This window comes from Pleurodeles waltl, chromosome 12, assembly GCF_031143425.1.
Source record: "Pleurodeles waltl isolate 20211129_DDA chromosome 12, aPleWal1.hap1.20221129, whole genome shotgun sequence".
In the NCBI taxonomy this organism is placed as follows: domain Eukaryota; kingdom Metazoa; phylum Chordata; class Amphibia; order Caudata; family Salamandridae; genus Pleurodeles; species Pleurodeles waltl.
Window position 1 is genome coordinate 64,135,947 of NC_090451.1, and position 19,919 is coordinate 64,155,865.

The window sequence follows — 19,919 nt, forward strand, 5'->3', positions numbered from 1 at the left end:
ACTGGAAACCCTGGAATCAGGCAAGCCTGTGACCGCCACTGTACTGAGCAGCGGACCACCTAGTACTGTTACAGGCGCTCACGTAAGGTGTAATCCGGTCACAGGGGCCCTTGTTACTACCTTGGCACAGCTGGGGCTCCCACCAATCATTTGCCACACGTCGTAATCTGAACATCTATGACCCTGATAGCAAGAACTGTACACTTCTCATGCGGAACCTACCTCTGCAGGTGGCATGACCCAAAAGGGGGCCATCTTGGACTCCATTCCTTGGTTACCATGATGATATGGGCCTATTAGAAAAGGGATAATTGCTTCAGAACAGAACAAACAAAGTAGTAAACATTTATTGGCGCTGAAAGACCCAGAAAGCTGGAGGGATATGGGTTTATGGAGCGAAAGCAGCATTGTTCCTTGTCAGATAAAACGTTCACCAGTGTGTCTGTGGTGGTGCACACTCTAGCTCATAATGGATCTCCAGTTAGCAGCTGTACACTTCTGCTGACCGGAAAGGAAGTCTCTGAGTACTGGGGGCATAAGTAGTGGTACAGGACTTGCACCTTCTCCAGGGAGAAGTACCCCAATACAACCCAGACCACCAGAGATTTAAACGGATTCTGTCAGTTGGCAGAAATCCAGAATCAGTACAATGTGTCTGAGGTATGTCAGCATGGAACATGTTTTCATATATCTAACATTCACCCCAGCATCACACTCTCAAGAAAAATACGGTCTGTCTCTACATTTTCCAGCAAGGGTGTACCACAAACCCAGGTGGCGTTAAGGATTTAGCGCCCATGCCCGCCCAGTTACCAGAATGCACATGCCTTCATGTCATCAAGACTTGTTGTGAATATGTTCACTCTTAGGAGGTCCTCCAGCAATCAAAAGCCACGACAGAGGTCTGAAGCTTTTATATTTTTATCTAATGCATTACTGCAAATAAATCTTTTACCCATCCCAGTTTACACTCACCACAAATGAGGGCAAGGCAGGGCTGAAAGCAGTTGTCACTGCCCTGAAGCTTGAGCTGGTACTCCATCTGTGCATCAATATCCTGAAGAGAGGGTGCTGCAGGGCTGAAGGGGTGACTGTGGTACCAGCCAACCAAAGACAGGCCACGCAAAAAAAGATTCTGGCAGATCTAGAGGCAATGATATGAAAAATTATTACGACAAGCACGTGAGGCAGGCAAAAGAGCATCAAGGGTAGAGATTAGTACAGAACTGCTCACAAAATACTATTCTGGATCCACCACAGACCCAAATCCCGTAAGTGCAAAATGACCAGCCAACCAGAATGCAGGCTACTGATCAGATGGTATCAAAATTATGGATTTAGGAGCGAGACTTGTAACTCCACTCCATAGCAGAAATATATGATTTATAAATCCTGCCAAGTAACTTCACAGCAAGTAGATCTGGGTATTCCCACAAAGCTAATGTAATGAACTGGGACCACTAGTCCTTTGGGAGTATGACAATTACACAGAATGTTGGACTAGCTTTGTCAACGCTTAGATTTTCATTTGGATTAATGAGCTCTCAACTGGTCATAACAGAGCCCAAATGTCTTCTGACTCTACACTCACCTTCATCTGTCCTAAGATTTTTTTAAACTGCCAGTCATCCTCCACCAGTGGGTTCACTGCACTCAGCCATATGCTGTAGGCACCTGTCCTGTAGGATTCCAAGTCAATACAGCAAGCTGTAGTAATTGCCAAAATGTATTCGCAAGTTGAAAGAGAATCAGTAACATTACTAATGTTTTGGGTCCTCCCCTTCTTGAGGCTATCACACCCTACTCCTCCAAGAGAAAGCGGTCATCACTTATGACACTTTCTGGGCTCCATAGTTCACGTGAACTTTTTAAAAGAGGGCCTTGTTAGATGCATCAACTGAATATACCCGTGTTCCTGTCCACCTCGCCAAGAGTCCTTTTGGAAACTGGTATATACCTCTCTGTATCTAACACGGCCCCAGCCAAGACCACGAGCGTGTGTTAGTGTTTAACAACGCTTCCCTACATTAAATAAACTAGAAGATCTAAACCATTCGTTCAGTTTTATGGTCGATTGGGATGGTTTAGAGCTTTGCATCACTCAAATGAAGTGCTTGGCCACTCACTCCTATTTCCCTTACCCTGATTGTGATGAAATATAACATGCCTCTAAACCCTGCAGCACACAAGCCCGATACCGTACAAGGAACACAAAGCATGCTTCTGCAAAACCGGCTTACCTCTTCCTCCACCGCGGCAGCCGAGTCTGCGTCGCCGAGGCTCGTGCGGCAGGGAAATGCACGCAACACTGTCAGCACTGAACGTGGAAAGCAAATCAAAAGGATTAATGAGGCAGCAGGAAGCCCTTCTCACATGCACCCTCGTAAGGATGGAAAATCTACTCTAATTGTTCGCTCTAGATGCCGCTGCCACTTTGGCGGCATGATGGAGGCAGGCCCTAGACTCCACTCACATAATATGTATTTTACTCGCATTTGAATTCCTTCTCTGATCTACTCCCCTTCCCATTATTACAACTGCCTGCCAGAGCTCAGCCATCCCACGTCCCACCCTGGTGTGGCAGGTACTAAAAACACCAGCAGGAAAGACCACTGTGAGCCGCTCTACCAAGGACGACACCCTCCATGTGGTGATAACAAGGATTCCCGCTCGGACTCAGTCCATTCTAGAGGGTCCTTGAGGTCAGGCCCACCGGGCGGCTCCTCCGTGCCCACCCAGTCAAATAACGATCCAACTTCTGATCTGCCCTAAATACCTTGTTCTCTACAACAAGAAACAGCGGAATTTTCGAATTCTAAATTGCTGTTTACTCCAGAATATAATTCACAGGGCCCTAGTGACATCATGAATAGGGGGAACATTCTACGGTTACTGAAGGCTGTTCCGGAGCTACGTGGCCTGAACTCACATGATATCACATTGATTGAGTTACTTCCTACAAGAGGTTTTCAGTCATTAGTACCTACACTAGCGACGTTTGTCTCACCAGATGCTGTGCAGCTAATTCTTTCCAGATCAGACGTATTCCATCAATGGGGTATTAAGATCAGTACTTTTAAAGAAACTGGCTACCCAACCATCCTGGCTACACGTCAGGCTTCTGAGATGCTCAGAAGAGAGCGTTCTCAGTCTTGAAGAAAACCCTATGGTGTACAGTCAAAGCAAGCGGGGAATCCAGGGTAGTAGCAACCAAATGCCCAAGTAGCAGCTGAAACTGGCTCCCCTCAGTCCTTTCACAAGGAAGTTCTCACTGAATGGATCGGTCGATCTCTAAGCTTTCCAAGTCACTTGTGCTACCACTCGGCTCGTGGAATATTAATGGCCTCCTGCAGAAATTCCTGTCCTCGGACCTATTACCCTTTTTAAAAGTTCACAGCATAATAATCGAACAGGAAACGTGGGCAGGGCAGAACAACCCTATAATGGGATTTATCAAGCACTGGAAGCCAGCCCAGAGACAGCATAAGTTTGGTAGACCTAAGGGTGGCCTGTCCATATATGTCTCAGTTAAAGTGCGAGTGAACATCAAGCTGTTATCAATTCAAGAGAGTTGGCTACAAGGAATTAAAATAAGTAACTGGAGGTCGTAGCGTCCGCTGTTGATAGTCAACGTTTTTGTCAACCCCAGCGCAAAGGAGACGAGACAGATTTTAAACCGGCTGACCCAGATTTTATGCAATTTAATGGGAGATAATCCTCAACCTGACTGTATGATAACTGGGGATTTTAACACCAACCTCTTTCGAGACGATCAGGAGGACTCACATGTGTTTTCTTTGGGGACCTCAAGGGACATTAGACCAAATCAGACTGAGGGGCTGCCAACGTTGCCCAGTAGGCAAGCTCCTAATTCTGCAATTTAACAGCGTGGGCTTCAAAGTGCTAAACAACAGTCTGCTTCAAGATATACCACCAGGCTTGTCAAGAAGTAATGGGAAAACTTGTTCTTACTTGGATTACACACTAACATAGAAATGTTTACATCAGTGCAAAGTTAAAGAATCGTTCAACGCGACGAAAGTGACCGCTGGCCTCAAATCATTACAACAAAATCAGATCTGTCTGGTCACTCCTCAGCCACTGCAACTTGCACAGGAACACACACTGAGAATTTAAAGCCCCTCAAATGGAGTGATGCCATTAGCGGTGACATCAAGGCTGAATATACCAAGCTAGCAGCGGAAATGCAGAATCGTCACCCACCGCATGGAGATGTTTCACTACCAGGCTTCTTGCAAAACTTCCATGCTCCACCCACCAGCATTTTCCCTCCAAACCGGCCATCACATCGACAACGATTCAATGTCTAAAGAAAGGCCGCAATACGGCACTATGGAGAGTTCAGAAGAATCCCGATTCCAAAGAATTAATCAGAGCATTTAAACTAGTGCAGAAAAACTTCTGGGCAGGCTTCTTACGAGGAAAAGCTAACACGGCTTAATTATTTCTGGTTAATCCTCCAACACAAGAACAAGAAATCTAACTCCAGGAATTTTGGGGCCTTGATCAACAACCAGCTGAATGGCTCCAGCAGTCTGGGCTGTGTGAACATCTCGGAGCCGGAATGGCTGTCCTTTCTCTCTGGGCACTTCCTGGCAAGTGGGGACGCCGACCAAGACTCATATGAAGGTCTTCAAAACCCATTCCTACTTACCACTACCTGTGCCCTTCAAGATCAAGATAGTTCGCCCGGTCAAGCCACAGATATGGCCCTTCTGACAAGGTGGCTGGACTGCGTGATTACAAAAGCCAGAAGAGATGGGGCAACTGGGCTTAATGGGCTTTCTCAAGCACTTTTTAAATACGATATTCCATTCTCGACAGACCCTCTCTCCGCTCTTCGACCACTGCCTCAGGAGTTCAACAATCCCAGATTCGTGGCATGGGGCCATAATTCATCCTACTCATAACTGGGGTCCTAAATCTGATCCAGGCAAATATAGACTGATATCGCTTCTTGAAAGCAAAGCTACATTTCACACCAGCTAGCTCCGGGAAGATCTACAGCAATGGGTGGAGTCGAAGAACCTGATCCCAAAAAAACAAAAAGGGTTCACCGGTAAATCTGGTACGCTCTCCAGCCTGGTGGCATTTTCAATTCTGCTGGGCAAAGCAAATTCTTCAAACTTTCTTCTGCACTGCTGTTTTGTTGACTTTAAAGCAGTGTTTGATCAGGGTTTGATCAGGGCCTAAGGGGGGCCCTTAGGCTCAAAATAAAATCCTGGGGAATTCCATCAAAACTCAGGGACGCAATAATCCAGCTCCACTCCAATACTTGGATCAATATCAAACTAGGCGACAAAGCATGTTTGTCAAGGAAAATACCTACAACTGGAGGAGTAAAGCAGGGGTCCATATTGACCCCCCTGCTATTCACCTTATTCATTGCCGACCTGTCGCAAACCCTGACGCTGTTAATAGCCACCCCCTTAAGTTAGGTGGTAAAAAGATAGGCAACCTATTGCATGCTAACAACCTCGCCATGCTCGGTTTCACCGGTATCGGGGTACAGCGTCTGCTGAATCAACTATATGTCTACACAACAGCCAACACTCTGGAGGAACACTTAAAGAAAACCAAGGTTGTAAAGCTAGGAAGGAAAACACATTGTGGGGGAGATTGGCTTTATGACAATAATTGTGTTACAGTAGACCAATCATTTGCGTATCGGGGGGGGGGGGTACTTATAGATGAAAGAGGTTCACTTGTTCAGCATCAGAAGGGAGTCTAAGCAAAGGCTCTGACAGTTCAGACGGTTCTATTAAAACTATCAAAGACCCTTCAGGGTCCAACCTTATCCTCGTCACTGGAAGTCATGAGAGCTAAAACTTCGCCCACGCTGTCCTGCAGTAGCGAAATACCGAAATACTAGTGGGAAAACATAGCAGTGGACTCAACAAACTTGTCACAAGAATTTACAAAAGAGTACTACACCTGCCAAGGCTCTCGCCTGCCACCCAGATCAGGCCTACTTGACCAGCAGGTTGTAAGTGCCTGAGCCAACCTCAATCTGTGTCACAAGCTGAAGACAGCCATGGGAGCTCATCTGGAAGTACTGCTATGGGCTGAAATACAAATCAACAGCCCAAGTCAAACACACCATCAATTTTTTGAGGAATGTCAGCAGCTTCTAGACATGAAAGACCTCTGGGACAGCAACGTGAGCCATCAAGCCTTTAAGCGGGGCATCTAACAAGGCGTCCGTACTTGGCCATACCTCTCTGATAGGGATGCCCTTGCCAAACGCTAGCACTCCTTGGGCGGTCATTAATATCTACCAACCAGCATCTTCAGTCACTCACCTCGCCTGCGTTTATTCCAACCAAATGAAGACAAGATTCATGGCTCTGAGGCTGGGTGAGTGGCCGTTCTTGAAACACCTTGCTAGCTGGTGTCAACCTAATCAAGGCATACTCTGTAAAGGCTGTGGGCAGTGCGGGGAATCCCTTGAACATGTTGGGTGTCTTTGTCCCGCACTGCCGGCTGAATGAATAATCAGGCGAAAGAAAGAATGGAATATTCTTGGAGTTTGTTCACGCATACCAAGCCATCATTGCTTCAGCTAACCAGCACAATATTCATCTTATTATCCATTTGAAAATGTTTGTCACCTTAGCCTAGAACAAACTGCGTCATCTAGGATCTCCACAGGCAAGCACTAGTCCATCGATCATCCCTTGAGTCAGTCACAAGATAACCACTTCATCACCAGCTACTGTACCCCTACCACTTGACTAAATATTTTTTATATTACACTGTCAGCTTGGCTCATTTAATGGTTTTTGCACCCGCTCTGACATTTTAAATTAATTGAGACTTGAGGTTTTAATGTGTCTTTTAGCACACGTAGGTACCCCAGCATCAGGATCGGGCTCGGATTGTTCCATCCAGTGATCTATCATAGCACTTCCTGCTGTACAAGCACTTTCAGGAATTACACACACGTGGTCCTTGTATTTGTTGGAAGGAAAAGCTTTTCTTATTTATTAGTACTACTGTTCATGTAAGCAATTTATTATTTTTTTAAAAAACTATTTGTCCAGTCTCGCTCACAAATTGCATATTCCTCTTGAGTCTCGCCATGTAGCGCATCCTTAGATCCTGCTTTAAAGTTTCAGGGAACTTCGCGTCTAGCAAAAATTGGAGGATAGCCTGAATTAGTGCATCACTTGACACTTGCCTTATTTCCAGGTTAGCCTTGTCCTTTGTGATGTATTTATTTGAATTATCTGAGTTTTATATAATTTGCATTATTTCCCATTATGTGCAAATCCATGGACGCACAAGGCACTTTTGTAAGTGCAGAAGCTTTTAAAAATAATAATAATACTATATATATATATATATATATATATATATATATATATATATATATATATATATATATATATATATATATATATATATATATCCAGAAAAATGGTGTATTTAAATTGCACACCAAGGGCTGCACATCATTCAATACCAGCTGGTAAAATACTCAAAAAACCACTTATTCTCGATAAATTCATCGGCTGCTATTTATTGAAAAAAGATTAGATTGCAGGTAAATCACACCAGCAAAAGTTGGTACAAAAAGCACAAAAAAAAGATCGACAATGTGCCCACCATTCAAAAGACACACACGCTGTCCCAACCAAATGTCTACGCGTTTCGGCCGAAGCCTTCAACAGGACATTGGCAGACATTTTACACTCAACTATTTAAACCATATAGTCCTTCTTTGATGTTCATTGCATAGCTCAAGAGAAGTGCAAATGGAGCGGCCATTTTATAACGTCACAATTTTAACTTAAAAATGAGAAACTTCTAATCCTGTGCATGTTTTGAAATAAACTATGAACTAAAAATGTGACATTATATATTTCTCTCATATTATAATACATTATCACAAATATAGTCTGGTCACCTGTGAACACTAAAAAATTAATTAATTGTAATCACAGTCTACAATTCTTGAATACAAAACAAATCCCATGTATGCTATTTTTTTCTCTCTTTCTCTTTTTCAATTTTCCTTTTTCCTTTTACTCTTGATGTCCACATATTGCCCACTTATACCTAATAATTTTAATTTTGATTTTGATTTTAGTTTTAATTTTAAAAGCCTGATATATAAATGTAATTAAGTAATAATATAAATATATAAATATATGTACTGCCAATTGATTGCAATACATCCACTTCATATACAGGCTATAAATAGATGACAAAGGATGACAAATAAATAGAGTAAATTCAGTCAATTCTAAAAATACAAAATAAAATACAGGTAAAAGCGATTTCAACGTGGAATAAATAAATAAATGGATATTCATCATCATAATTCATTAAATTAGTCATAGTCCTATAAATTAATATATTCTAAAAGGAATCTGAAGAGATTAATTAATAGATCCATATCATAGGTCAAATTGTTATTGATTAGGAAATTGTAAATAAACCCCACAAATTCAGCAACAGGAGAATGTATATGTGCGCCGCTATCCTCCCCAAGGACCTATGCAACAGTATAGGAATAAAATAGATGAGTATAACACCCTAAAAGTGAATAAATTATTAATAAAAAATTATTACCAAAATACACTAAGTTTCAATCCGGCAACATGCTAATAATAATAATAATAACAATAATGATAAAATCAATCAGTAAGGATCCTAACAAAACACAATATTCTAAAAAAGTCATCAATTTCATTTCATGTTTTCTATTGGACAAAATCTATGTGTGAGAAAATGTAAAAAAATGTGTATATATCTGTATGGGAAAATCTAAAAACTTACAGATGTACATGAAGCTCTGCGTCCAAGTTGTGACCCCAAGGGTGTTCTGTACCTAAAAGTAAAATAGTTTTGGACTCCATTTGTCTCAAATGTGCAATTCTATTGCCTCCTCGGGGATGGGCCGCAATGGTTTTAACACCATAAAATGTTAGGGAACTACAGTTACCTTCATGTACATCCCAAAAGTGTTTAGCTAAAGGATAAGATGGATCATGATTCTTAATGGCTCTGAGATGTTGCAGGAACCTGACTTTCAGTTTATGAATGGTACTTCCCACATATTTTTTGCGACACCCACATTCAATGACATATACAACGTATTCAGTTTCGCATGTGATACGTTCAGTTATGTCACAAATTTTTCCTTCGAACGTGGTGTATGTCTGAGTATTCTGTGCATACAAACATGATTTACAATGTCCACATTTCCAAAAGCCCAAGCTTTTTTTAGCCAACCATGACATATTAGTTTTGGGACTCTGAAATAGGCTTCTGGTAAGATGGTTACCCAAAGATTGAGTTTTGCGATATGTGATACATGGATGTGGACCTATACTGTCCTTGATGGCAGAATCATGTCTCAAAACATGCCAATTTTTCTGTATGATATTATTTAAATGCGAATGTTGAGAATTAAACTCCAAGAACAGTCTAGGTGATGATACCTTATTGTGATCTTGATTATGAATATTATCAGGCTTGAAAAGCAATTTTTCTCGAGACATATTCAAGACCCTCAAGTGTGCATCTTTAAGGATCTTCAAAGGATATTCTCTCTCTAAAAATCTCTGTGTCATCGTCATGATTTCAGTCTTGAAGCAATCATCATTAGAACAGATTCTACGAGCCCGTAAAAATTGACTATATGGAATACTCCATTTCAAAGCTTTTGGATGACCACTATTGCCATGCAAGATTGAATTACAGGCTGTTGGTTTACGAAAAATGGTTGTCTGTAAGACATCTTTTTCAATAGAGATCTGGACATCAAGAAATTCTATAGTTTGTGCACTATATTTCAAGTCTAAGTGAATGTTCAGCTCATTGTTGTTCAAGATATCAACATATTGTTTGAGAGAAATCTCGTCACCATCCCAGATAAGAAAGAGATCATCAATATATCTGACCCATAGTATCACTTGTTCCATGTATTTACCATTAGAGTCAGACCAAGCTATCTCCTTTTCCCACCAGCCCATGTAAAGGTTGGCGTACGTGGGAGCAAATGAAGCTCCCATTGCAGTCCCTTGTTTCTGCAAGTAATGTTGATTGTCAAATAGAAAGGCATTGTGGGTGAGGCAAAATCTTAACATGCTAATTAGCATGTTAGTATGTTGAAGAAATTCAATTTTACGAGTGCCCAAGAAGTGACAACATGCTTGAATGCCAAATTCATGCTTGATGGAAGTGTATAATGCAGTCACATCCATGGTTACCAATAGATAGTTGGGTTGCCATGGAACATTGTGAATCTTAGCAAGAAAGTCATTGGTGTCTCGAAGATAAGACGGCAATTAGGTGACAAAAGGACATAAGAAAAGGTCCAAGAAACGGGAGGTATTTTCTAATAGGGATGAGTTCATACTCACTATAGGTCGACCAGGAGGATGTTTTGTATTTTTATGAATCTTTGGTAGAAAGTAAATACAAGGGATTCTAGGAAACAAAACTTTGAGATAAAGATATTCATTTTGGTCAATTAGCCCTTTAGTGTGCCAGCTATCAAGCATCTCCCAGTAGATGGTTTGATATTCATTAGTGGGATTAGTAGTTAGTTTTTGATAATGTTGTTTATTGGAAAGTTGATGATTAGCCTCCTTCATATAGCTATTAATATCCATAATAACAATATTCCCTCCTTTATCGGAGGGTTTGATGATAATTGTGTTATTGGATTTAAGCTCATTTAGATCTTTCCAATCTGAGGCTGAGAAATTCACTCTTTGGGCTTTTTTCATTTTAACCCTTTTCCAATCATTCCGAAACCGATCAACGTCATCAACTACCAATTCATAGAACAAATCAATCATATTACCAGTCGGTAATTGGGGATTAAATCTGCTGGAGGGCTTAAACCTACTGGCAACGGTCTTATTAGTAACAAATCCCATATCAGTCAAAGTGTTATTGTCTTCACCTATATCATTGCTAACATCATCCAAACAACCCAACCTGCCAATTTCTACTAAATCAGGCGCTTCATTGACATGAAAACCAGATAAAGTGTCTACATTAATGTTGGAACAAGATGTAGTGGCCTGTGTTGTCTTGGAAAAATATTTCAACAGCCGCAACTTACGTGTATATTTATACAATTCTATTCTGGTGTCAACATAATCCCAATGATTATCAGGACAAAAACTCAATCCTAAATTTAGAATTCGCTCCTGATTAGAGGTGAGCTGTACTTTAGAGATATTTACAATGATATTGGAATTGTCAGATCGAAAGGTCCTCTCTAGTCTTGATATTTGTGATTTCTGCCTCTTCCCCCTCAGCGTCTTGAACCTCCTCGACTTCGTCCTCGACTTCTGTTTGATTGTGGCGTGATTGATCGTAGTAGTCTCATTTCCCCGTGAAAATCCAGTTTATTAGCAGAAGCTTCGTCAGCTGATGAGCTCAAATCCGAGCTGTCTTCTGCTGTATTAGTTGTTATATTAGGACTGTCCATCATCATAACTTTGTCTTGTGCTCTAAGTGTATTATATTTACGAGCAAATGTATAAATTCTACCTATTTCATAATCTTTCTTGTCTCTATTGAATTTAGAGGCCTTGCGGAGCTTGATTTCATCCTCTTTTTTTAGTTATACGTTCTTCCATCTTCATTAACAATTGTTGTATTTCTGAGGAGGTACCCATTTTTTCTAGTTCTTTAGTAAGAAGTTCAATTTTATGGGTTTGTTCTTCCATACGACGTTTTGATTGAATAATCAAAGTGTCCATCAATTTAACTGAGCATTCAGATGTATGCGCTCTCCATTGTTCTAGAAGATCAGGATCTATATCACCCAGGGTAGGCAATATTAGAATTCTGAGACCTCGTGGCACACGACCATTTTGTATATATTTGGTCAATGAGGTCATTTCCCACCATTTTTTTAATTCTAAGATTCTTGCCTTTTCTAGTTCAGAAATAATGGTGGTTGCTGTGCGTGTAGATAAGTCCGAAGGCATTGAGGTTCCAGAAACATTATCAAATAGAGTAGTGGCAGCTTGTTCCCACAGGGCTTTCCGATTCGCCATGATGCATTAAACAATTCAAAAACTGAAAAATGAGTCCAAAAAATTGTACCAGGTTACCAGTGTGAAAATATGTGAAAAAACTGTCGTCTATTCAGAATCAGTCCCAATACAGAGTTCCAGATAGAAAAACGAAGAAGAAAGAAAAAATCAAACGCTTCATTCAAAAATTAGAATCCAAAACAAAAATAAATAGTTCAACCAAACTCAAATGCCGGACCGTTACTATACGGACAGCGTGTGTGAAAAATTCAAAGAAACACAAAGCACGCCGATGTACGTTAGTGGTTCGTATTTCGCAGCGCTGGTTACACAGAAAAAATCTGTGCAATATGACACAGTTCAAATGAATGATTCGGATGTACGACTATACTAGTCTATCCGAGTCGAGCGTCGTAATACATCCAATGAATGAATCTCGGCTACCCCCGGCACCAATCCTCCTTACCTCCAAGGGGGAAAGATTTGCTACGATGGCAACAGCAATCTCTACGGGGGAGCTACAATGTATCCAAACGACGCGGTGCAGCGTGAAGAATCCTCCTTTGAAAGCAAGTCTGGTAACGTTGTATCACACGCACTCCAAGCGGCGTGCTAGCCCTACCGCGAACCAGACATAACGCGAAACAAAAATATCCAGAAAAATGGTGTATTTAAATCGCACACCAAGGGCTGCACATCATTCAATACCAGCTGGTAAAATACTCAAAAAAACACTTATTCTCGATAAATTCATCGGCTGCTATTTATTGAAAAAAGATTAGATTGCAGGTAAATCACACCAGCTAAAGTTGGTACAAAAAGCACAAAAAAAAGATCGACAATGTGCCCACCATTCAAAAGACACTCACGCTGTCCCAACCAAATGTCTACGCGTTTCGGCCGAAGCCTTCAACAGGACATTGGCAGACATTTTACACTCAACTATTTAAACCATATAGTCCTTCTTTGATGTTCATTGCATAGTTCAAGAGAAGTGCAAATGGAGCGGCCATTTTATAACGTCACAATTTTAACTTAAAAATTAGAAACTCCTAATCCTGTGCATGTTTTGAAATAAACTATGAACTAAAAATGTGACATTATATATTTCTCTCATATTATAATACATTATCACAAATATAGTCTGGTCACCTGTGAACACTAAAAAATTAATTAATTGTAATCACAGTCTACAATTCTTGAATACAAAACAAATCCCATGTATGCTATTTTTTTCTCTCTTTCTCAATTTTCCTTTTTCCTTTTACTCTTGATGTCCACATATTGCCCACTTATACCTAATAATTTTAATTTTGATTTTAGTTTTAATTTTAAAAGCCTGATATATAAATGTAATTAATTAATAATATAAATATATAGATATATAAATATATGTACTGCCAATTGATTGCAATACATCCACTTCATATACAGGCTATAAATAGATGACAAATGATGACAAATAAATAGAGTAAATTCAGTCAATTCTAAAAATACAAAATAAAATACAAGTAAAAGCGATTTCAACGTGGAATAAATAAATAAATGGATATTCATCATCATAATTCATTAAATTAGACATAGTCCTATAAATTAATATATTCTAAAAGGAATCTGAAGAGATTAATTAATAGATCCATATCATAGGTCAAATTGTTATCGATTAGGAAATTGTAAATAAACCCCACAAATTCAGCAACAGGAGAATGTATATGTGCGCCGCTATCCTCCCCAAGGACCTATGCAACAGTATAGGAATAAAATAGATGAGTATAACACCCTAAAAGTGAATAAATTATTAATAAAAAATTATGTCACCTTAGCCTAGAACAAACTGCGTCATCTAGGATCTCCACAGGCAAGCACTAGTCCATCGATCATCCCTTGAGTCAGTCACAAGATAACCACTTCATCACCAGCTACTGTACCCCTACCACTTGACTAAATATTTTTTATATTACACTGTCAGCTTGGCTCATTTAATGGTTTTTGCACCCGCTCTGACATTTTAAATTAATGGAGACTTGAGGTTTTAATGTGTCTTTTAGCACACGTAGGTACCCCAGCATCAGGATCGGGCTCGGATTGTTCCATCCAGTGATCTATCATAGCACTTCCTGCTGTACAAGCACTTTCAGGAATTACACACACGTGGTCCTTGTATTTGTTGGAAGGAAAAGCTTTTCTTATTTATTAGTACTACTGTTCATGTAAGCAATTTATTATTTTTTTTAAAAACTATTTGTCCAGTCTCGCTCACAAATTGCATATTCCTCTTGAGTCTCGCCATGTAGCGCATCCTTAGATCCTGCTTTAAAGTTTCAGGGAACTTCGCGTCTAGCAAAAATTGGAGGATAGCCTGAATTAGTGCATCACTTGACACTTGCCTTATTTCCAGGTTAGCCTTGTCCTTTGTGATGTATTTATTTGAATTATCTGAGTTTTATATAATTTGCATTATTTCCCATTATGTGCAAATCCATGGACGCACAAGGCACTTTTGTAAGTGCAGAAGCTTTTAAAAATAATAATAATACTATATATATATATATATGTGTTTGTGTGTATTTTTTGCACGCTGCTACAATTCTTTTTGCATAGGCATCCCCTCGTCCTCTGCTTAAATGCTGTATTTATAACTTGCCATAACAACATGAGTCATTTTTTTTTTATCTTATGCTTGCGAACCCTTAAGGATGTACAAGGCCCAGATTTGTGATTTTGTATCTATTGTGCGTCTTTTAATGTAATTGTTTTACTTAACCGCATACAAATAAAGTTGTTTATACAAGCCCAACAGCAGTAATGAGCCAAACTTTGTGATACTTACATTGGCTGCTGGTGTCCCATCTACCTCCCAGATAACCGACTACCTCGCTCCTAGTCAAGTGGCTGTGAAAGTCCTGAAGAGACAGACAAAGAAAGGTTTGGAGTAAACCAGAATGTCTCACTTTAAAGCATGTGATATTGCATTCAGGAAGCAACAAAGCATAAACCTCTGGTACAAGAGTATGAACGCAAGGCCGGAAAGCAACCTAAAGACACTGATTTATGAATCTCAAATGAACTGATGTGGATGCTATTAATGTTACAGGGCATACATTTCTGTATGGTGCAGCAAATCTTCAAATACAGACTAACAATTGAATACAAGGTGTATGTTTGGGGAGGTTGTCAAAATACTGAATCATGAATTTGCTCATGCGGACAGGAGACAGACCACACAGTCTTACTGTAGGAAGTTGGCTCTGTATATACTATCTCAAAGTGAGAGATAGTGTGCACAGAGTCCAAGGTTTCCCCTTAGAGGTAAGATAGTGGCAAAATTAGATAATACTAATGCTCTATTTTGTGGTAGTGTGGTCGAGCAGTAGGCTTATCAGAGGGTAGTGTTAAGCATTTGTTGTACACACACAGGCAATAAATGAGGAACACACACTCAAAGACTTAACTCCAAGCCAATAGGATTTATATACAAAAAATATTATTTTCTTAATTTATTTTAGAACCATGAGATTCAGATTTTTGGTAAGTACATAAATTGTAAGGTACTTCACACAGGTAAGTACAGAACTTTGATTTAAAACAGTAGTACACACAGTTTTGGTAAAAATGGCAATAATCTATTTTAAAAGTGGACACTGGAAAAAATCAACAGTTCCCGGGGGAGGTAAATATGGGTTAGTTTCTCAGGTAAGTAAAGCACTTACAAGTTCAGTCTCCTGGGCATAGGCGGACCACCACTGGGGGTTCACGGCAACCCCAAAGCCACCACACCAGCAACACAGGGCCGGTCAGGTGCAGAGGCCAAAGGAGGGCCCAAATAAAATAGGCACCTATGGAGAACAGGGGTGCTCCAGTTCCAGTCTGCTAGCAGGTAAGCGCCTGTGTCCTCGGGAGCAGACCAGGGGGGTTTTGTAGAGCACTAGGGAGGGGGAGGGGGGGGCAGCACACAGGCACACAAAACACACCCTCAGCGGCACAGGGGCAGCCAAGTGCAGTGTGCAAAGTAGGTGTCGGGTTTGTCGTTGAAAACAATGGAGGGACCCGGGGTCACTCTGGCGATGCAGGCAGGGCACAGGGGGGCTTCTCGGGCCAGACACTAACTGGGCTCGAATGAGGGCTGCCTACTGATCACTCCTGCACTGGTAGGTGGGTCCTCTCTGTCCTCGGGGCTGTGGGTGCAGTTCTTGGTCCAGGCGTCGGGTTCCTTTGTTACCAGGAAGTCGTGGTCAGGGGGAGCCTCTGGATCCTCTCTGCAGGCCTCGCTGTGCGGGTGCAGGGAGGTCGACTCAGGGTGTCCATGTCGTTGGAGTCGCCTGGGAGTCCTCTCTGCGGTGTTGGTTGTCCTGAACTCGAGCCAGGGGCGTCTGGTGCAGAGTGGGAAGGCTCATGCTTCTGCCGGGAAGTTGGAGTGTCTTTAAAGTTGCTTTCTTTGTTGTTGTTTCTTGACAGAGCCGCTGTTCTCAGGAGGTTCTTGGTCCCTTAGGTGCAGGTCAGTCCTCTGAGTCCTCAGAGGTCGCTGGTCTCACTGGATGCGTCGCTGTGCAGGTTCTTTGAGTCTGGAGACAGGCGGGTAGGGCTGGGGCCAAGTCAGTTGTCGTCTCTGCAGGGCTTTCAGGTCAGCAGTCCTTCTTCTTTCTTCAGGTTGCAGGAATCTGATTTCCTGGGTTCAGGGTCGCCCCTAAATACTCAATGTACAGGTGTGTTTAGGTCTGGGGGGCAGTAGCCAATGGTTACTGTCCTGGAGGGCGGCTACACCCTCTTTGTGCCTCCTCCCTGAGTGGAGGGTGCACATCCCTTTTCCTATTGCGGGAATCCTCCAAAACAAGATGGGAGGATTTCTTAAGGCAGGAGTCACCTCAGCTCAGGACACCTTAGGGGCTGTCCTGACTGGTGGAGGACTCCTCCTTGTTTTTTTCAGTATCTCCTCCAGACTTGCCACCAAAAGTGGGGGCTCTGTCCGGAGGGGCGGGCATCTCCACTAGCTGGGATGCCCTGGGGTGCTGTAACAACAGACTTGAGCCTTTGAGGCTCACCGCCAGGTGTTACCATTACCTGCAGGGGGAGGTGAGAAGCACCTCCACCCAGTGCAGGCTTTGTTCCTGGCCACAGAGTGACAAAGGCACTCACCCCATGTGGCCAGAAACTCATCTGGTTGTGGCAGGCTGGCAGGAAATGGTCAGCCTAACACTAGGAATTGACTGGTATACAGGGGGCATCTCTACAATGCCCTCCCGGTGCATTTTTCAATAAATCCCACACTGGCATCAGTGTGGATTTATTGTGCTGAGGCGTTTGATCCCAAACTTCCCAGATTTCAGTGTAGCTATTATGGAACTGTGGAGTTCGTTTGTGACAACCTCCCAGACCATATACTATTTATGGCTACCCTGCACTTACAATGTCTAAGATTTGGCTTAGACACTGTAGGGGCATATTGCTCATGCAACTATGCCCTCACTTGTGGTATAGTGCACCCTGCCCTAGGGCTGTAATGCCTGCTAGAGGTGTGACTTACCTATGCTACAGGCAGTGGGTTGTGGGCATGGCACTCTGAGGGGAGTGCCATGTCGATTTAGTCATTTTCTCCCCACCAGCACACAAAAGCTGTGAGGCAGTGTGCATGTGGTGAGTGAGAGGTCCCTAGGGTGGCATAATGCATGCTGCAGCCCTTAGAGACCTTCCCTGGCCAGAGGGCCCTTGGTACCAGGGGTACCAGTTACAAGGGACTTATCTGTGTGCCAGGGCTGTGCCAATTGTGGGAACAAAGGTACCGTTTAGGGAAAGAACACTGGTGCTGGGTCCTGGTTAGGAGGGTCCCAGCACACTTTCAATCATAACTAGCATCAACAAAAGGCAACAAGTTAGGGGGTAACCATGCCAAGGGAGGCATTTTCCTACACTTATCACACAGATGGGGAAAATAATGATTCATAAACTCAAGATAAGGATTATACAGTCTTAACGCACAGATGAACGAGTTACTTACCTTCGGTAACGACTTTTCTGGTGGATACATTAGCTACCTGTGGATTCCTCACCTCATGAATACTCCCATGGCGCCAGCATTCGACGGAAATCTTCTTACTAGTCTCTGCACGTCGACGAGGACGTCACTCTAGCCCACGCGACGCCGTCTGACGTCATACAGACAATAAGAGGTCCTCGACGACGTGCGGACGTCAGTACCAATCATTTTTTACGTGCATGAGAACAACCAGGCAATGCAATGAAAGAGCAAGGCAACATCCCATGATATTGTAAAAACACACAACATTGTATGAATAACTGTAAATCTTTTTATATAAATATATATATATATAAAACTTTCTCTTTTAAAATATATACACACACCAAGTATATACACAAAGATATATACATATACACATATATATAAATATATTATATACACATCTATTGCACCCTCAAAGACCAAGAGGAGCGCACTCAAGGATTACTTGGTAAGACCAGAAAGGCAACGGGGAGGCGGGTGGGACCGTGAGGAATCCACAGGTAGCTAATGTATCCACCAGAAAAGTCGTTACCGAAGGTAAGTAACTCGTTCTTCTGATGGATACAACTACCTGTGGATTCCTCACCTCATGAATAGAGTCCCAAAGCAGTACCACGCCCGGCGGTGGGTGCCTAAATGGTCAAACCAAGAAATCCTGCAGCACTGACCGTGCAAAATGGCCGTCCCTTCTAACCTCAGAATCCAAACAGTAATGTTTTGCAAAAGTGTGAAGGGACGACCAAGTTGCGGCCTTGCAGATGTCGACCACAGGAACACCCCTGGCCAAGGCCGAAGTGGCCGACTTAGCTCTGGTGGAATGAGCTCTAATGCCCTCAGGAGGATCCTTCTTTGCCAAAGAGTAACATATTTTAATGCAAAGAACAACCCACCTGGATAGTGTTCTCTTGTGGACTGCCTTTCCTCTCCTCTTGCCCACGTATCCAATAAACAGCTGATCCTCCAGCCTGAAATCCTTTGTTCTATCAATAAAGAAGCTCAACGCTCTCTTTGGATCCAGACGGTGCAGTCTTTCTTCCTCTTTGGAAGGATGAGGCGGAGGATAGAACGTGGACAAAGTAATTGCCTGAGCCAAATGGAAGGGTGAAACAACCTTCGGGAGGAAAGCAGCCTTGGTCCTCAACACCACCTTATCCCCATAAAAAGTTGTATAAGGGGGCTTTACTGATAAGGCCTGCAACTCACTCACTCTCCTTGCTGATGTTATAGCTATCAGGAAGACTGTTTTTAAAACCAAATACCTCAAGGGGCAAGAATGCATAGGTTCAAAAGGGGACCCCATAAGGAAAGTCAGGACCAAGGACAAATCCCATTGCGGCATAATGAATGGCTTTGGAGGATATTGATTTAGAAGACCTTTCAAGAATCTGATAACAATAGGGGATTTAAATAAAGATGGTTGGTCTGGAAGACATATGAAGGCTGACAAGGCCGATAAATAACCCTTAATGGTAGCCACTGCACAACCTTTCTGCGCCAGAGATAGAGCAAAAGACAAAACGTCCGATAGATGAGCATGCAAAGGATCAATCTGCCTCTCTCCACACCACGCAACAAATTTAGACCACCTATTAGCGTAGATAGATTTAGTGGAGTGTCGCCTGGCCGCTAATATAACATCCACTACCTCAGGCGGGAGAGAGAAGGAACTCAGGTTGCCCCGTTCAATCTCCAGGCATGTAGGTGCAGACTCTGGAGGTTGGGGTGTAGAACCTGCCCCTGCGACTGCGAGAGGAGGTCTGCCCTGAAAGGGAGACGGAGCGGCGGGCACATTGAGAGTTGGAGAAGGTCGGAGTACCACACCCTCCTTGGCCAATCCAGAGCTATTAAGATTACTAGAGCCCGGTCTTGGCGAA

The 19,919-nt window shown here is 42.2% G+C and overlaps 1 protein-coding gene across 2 annotated transcripts in view; it reads right to left on the minus strand.

Moving 5' to 3' along the window:
* MPND (MPN domain containing) overlaps positions 1 to 19,919 on the minus strand; it is a 48,166-nt gene that overhangs the window by 4,308 nt on the left and 23,939 nt on the right. For both annotated transcript variants that reach the window (XM_069217061.1, XM_069217062.1), the window contains exons 7-10: positions 14,860 to 14,932; positions 2,241 to 2,317; positions 976 to 1,144; positions 223 to 293 (exon numbers count right to left, since the gene is read on the minus strand). In XM_069217061.1, the coding sequence (XP_069073162.1) occupies positions 223 to 293; positions 976 to 1,144; positions 2,241 to 2,317; positions 14,860 to 14,932 (390 nt within the window). The remainder of the gene's footprint in view (positions 1 to 222; positions 294 to 975; positions 1,145 to 2,240; positions 2,318 to 14,859; positions 14,933 to 19,919) is intronic.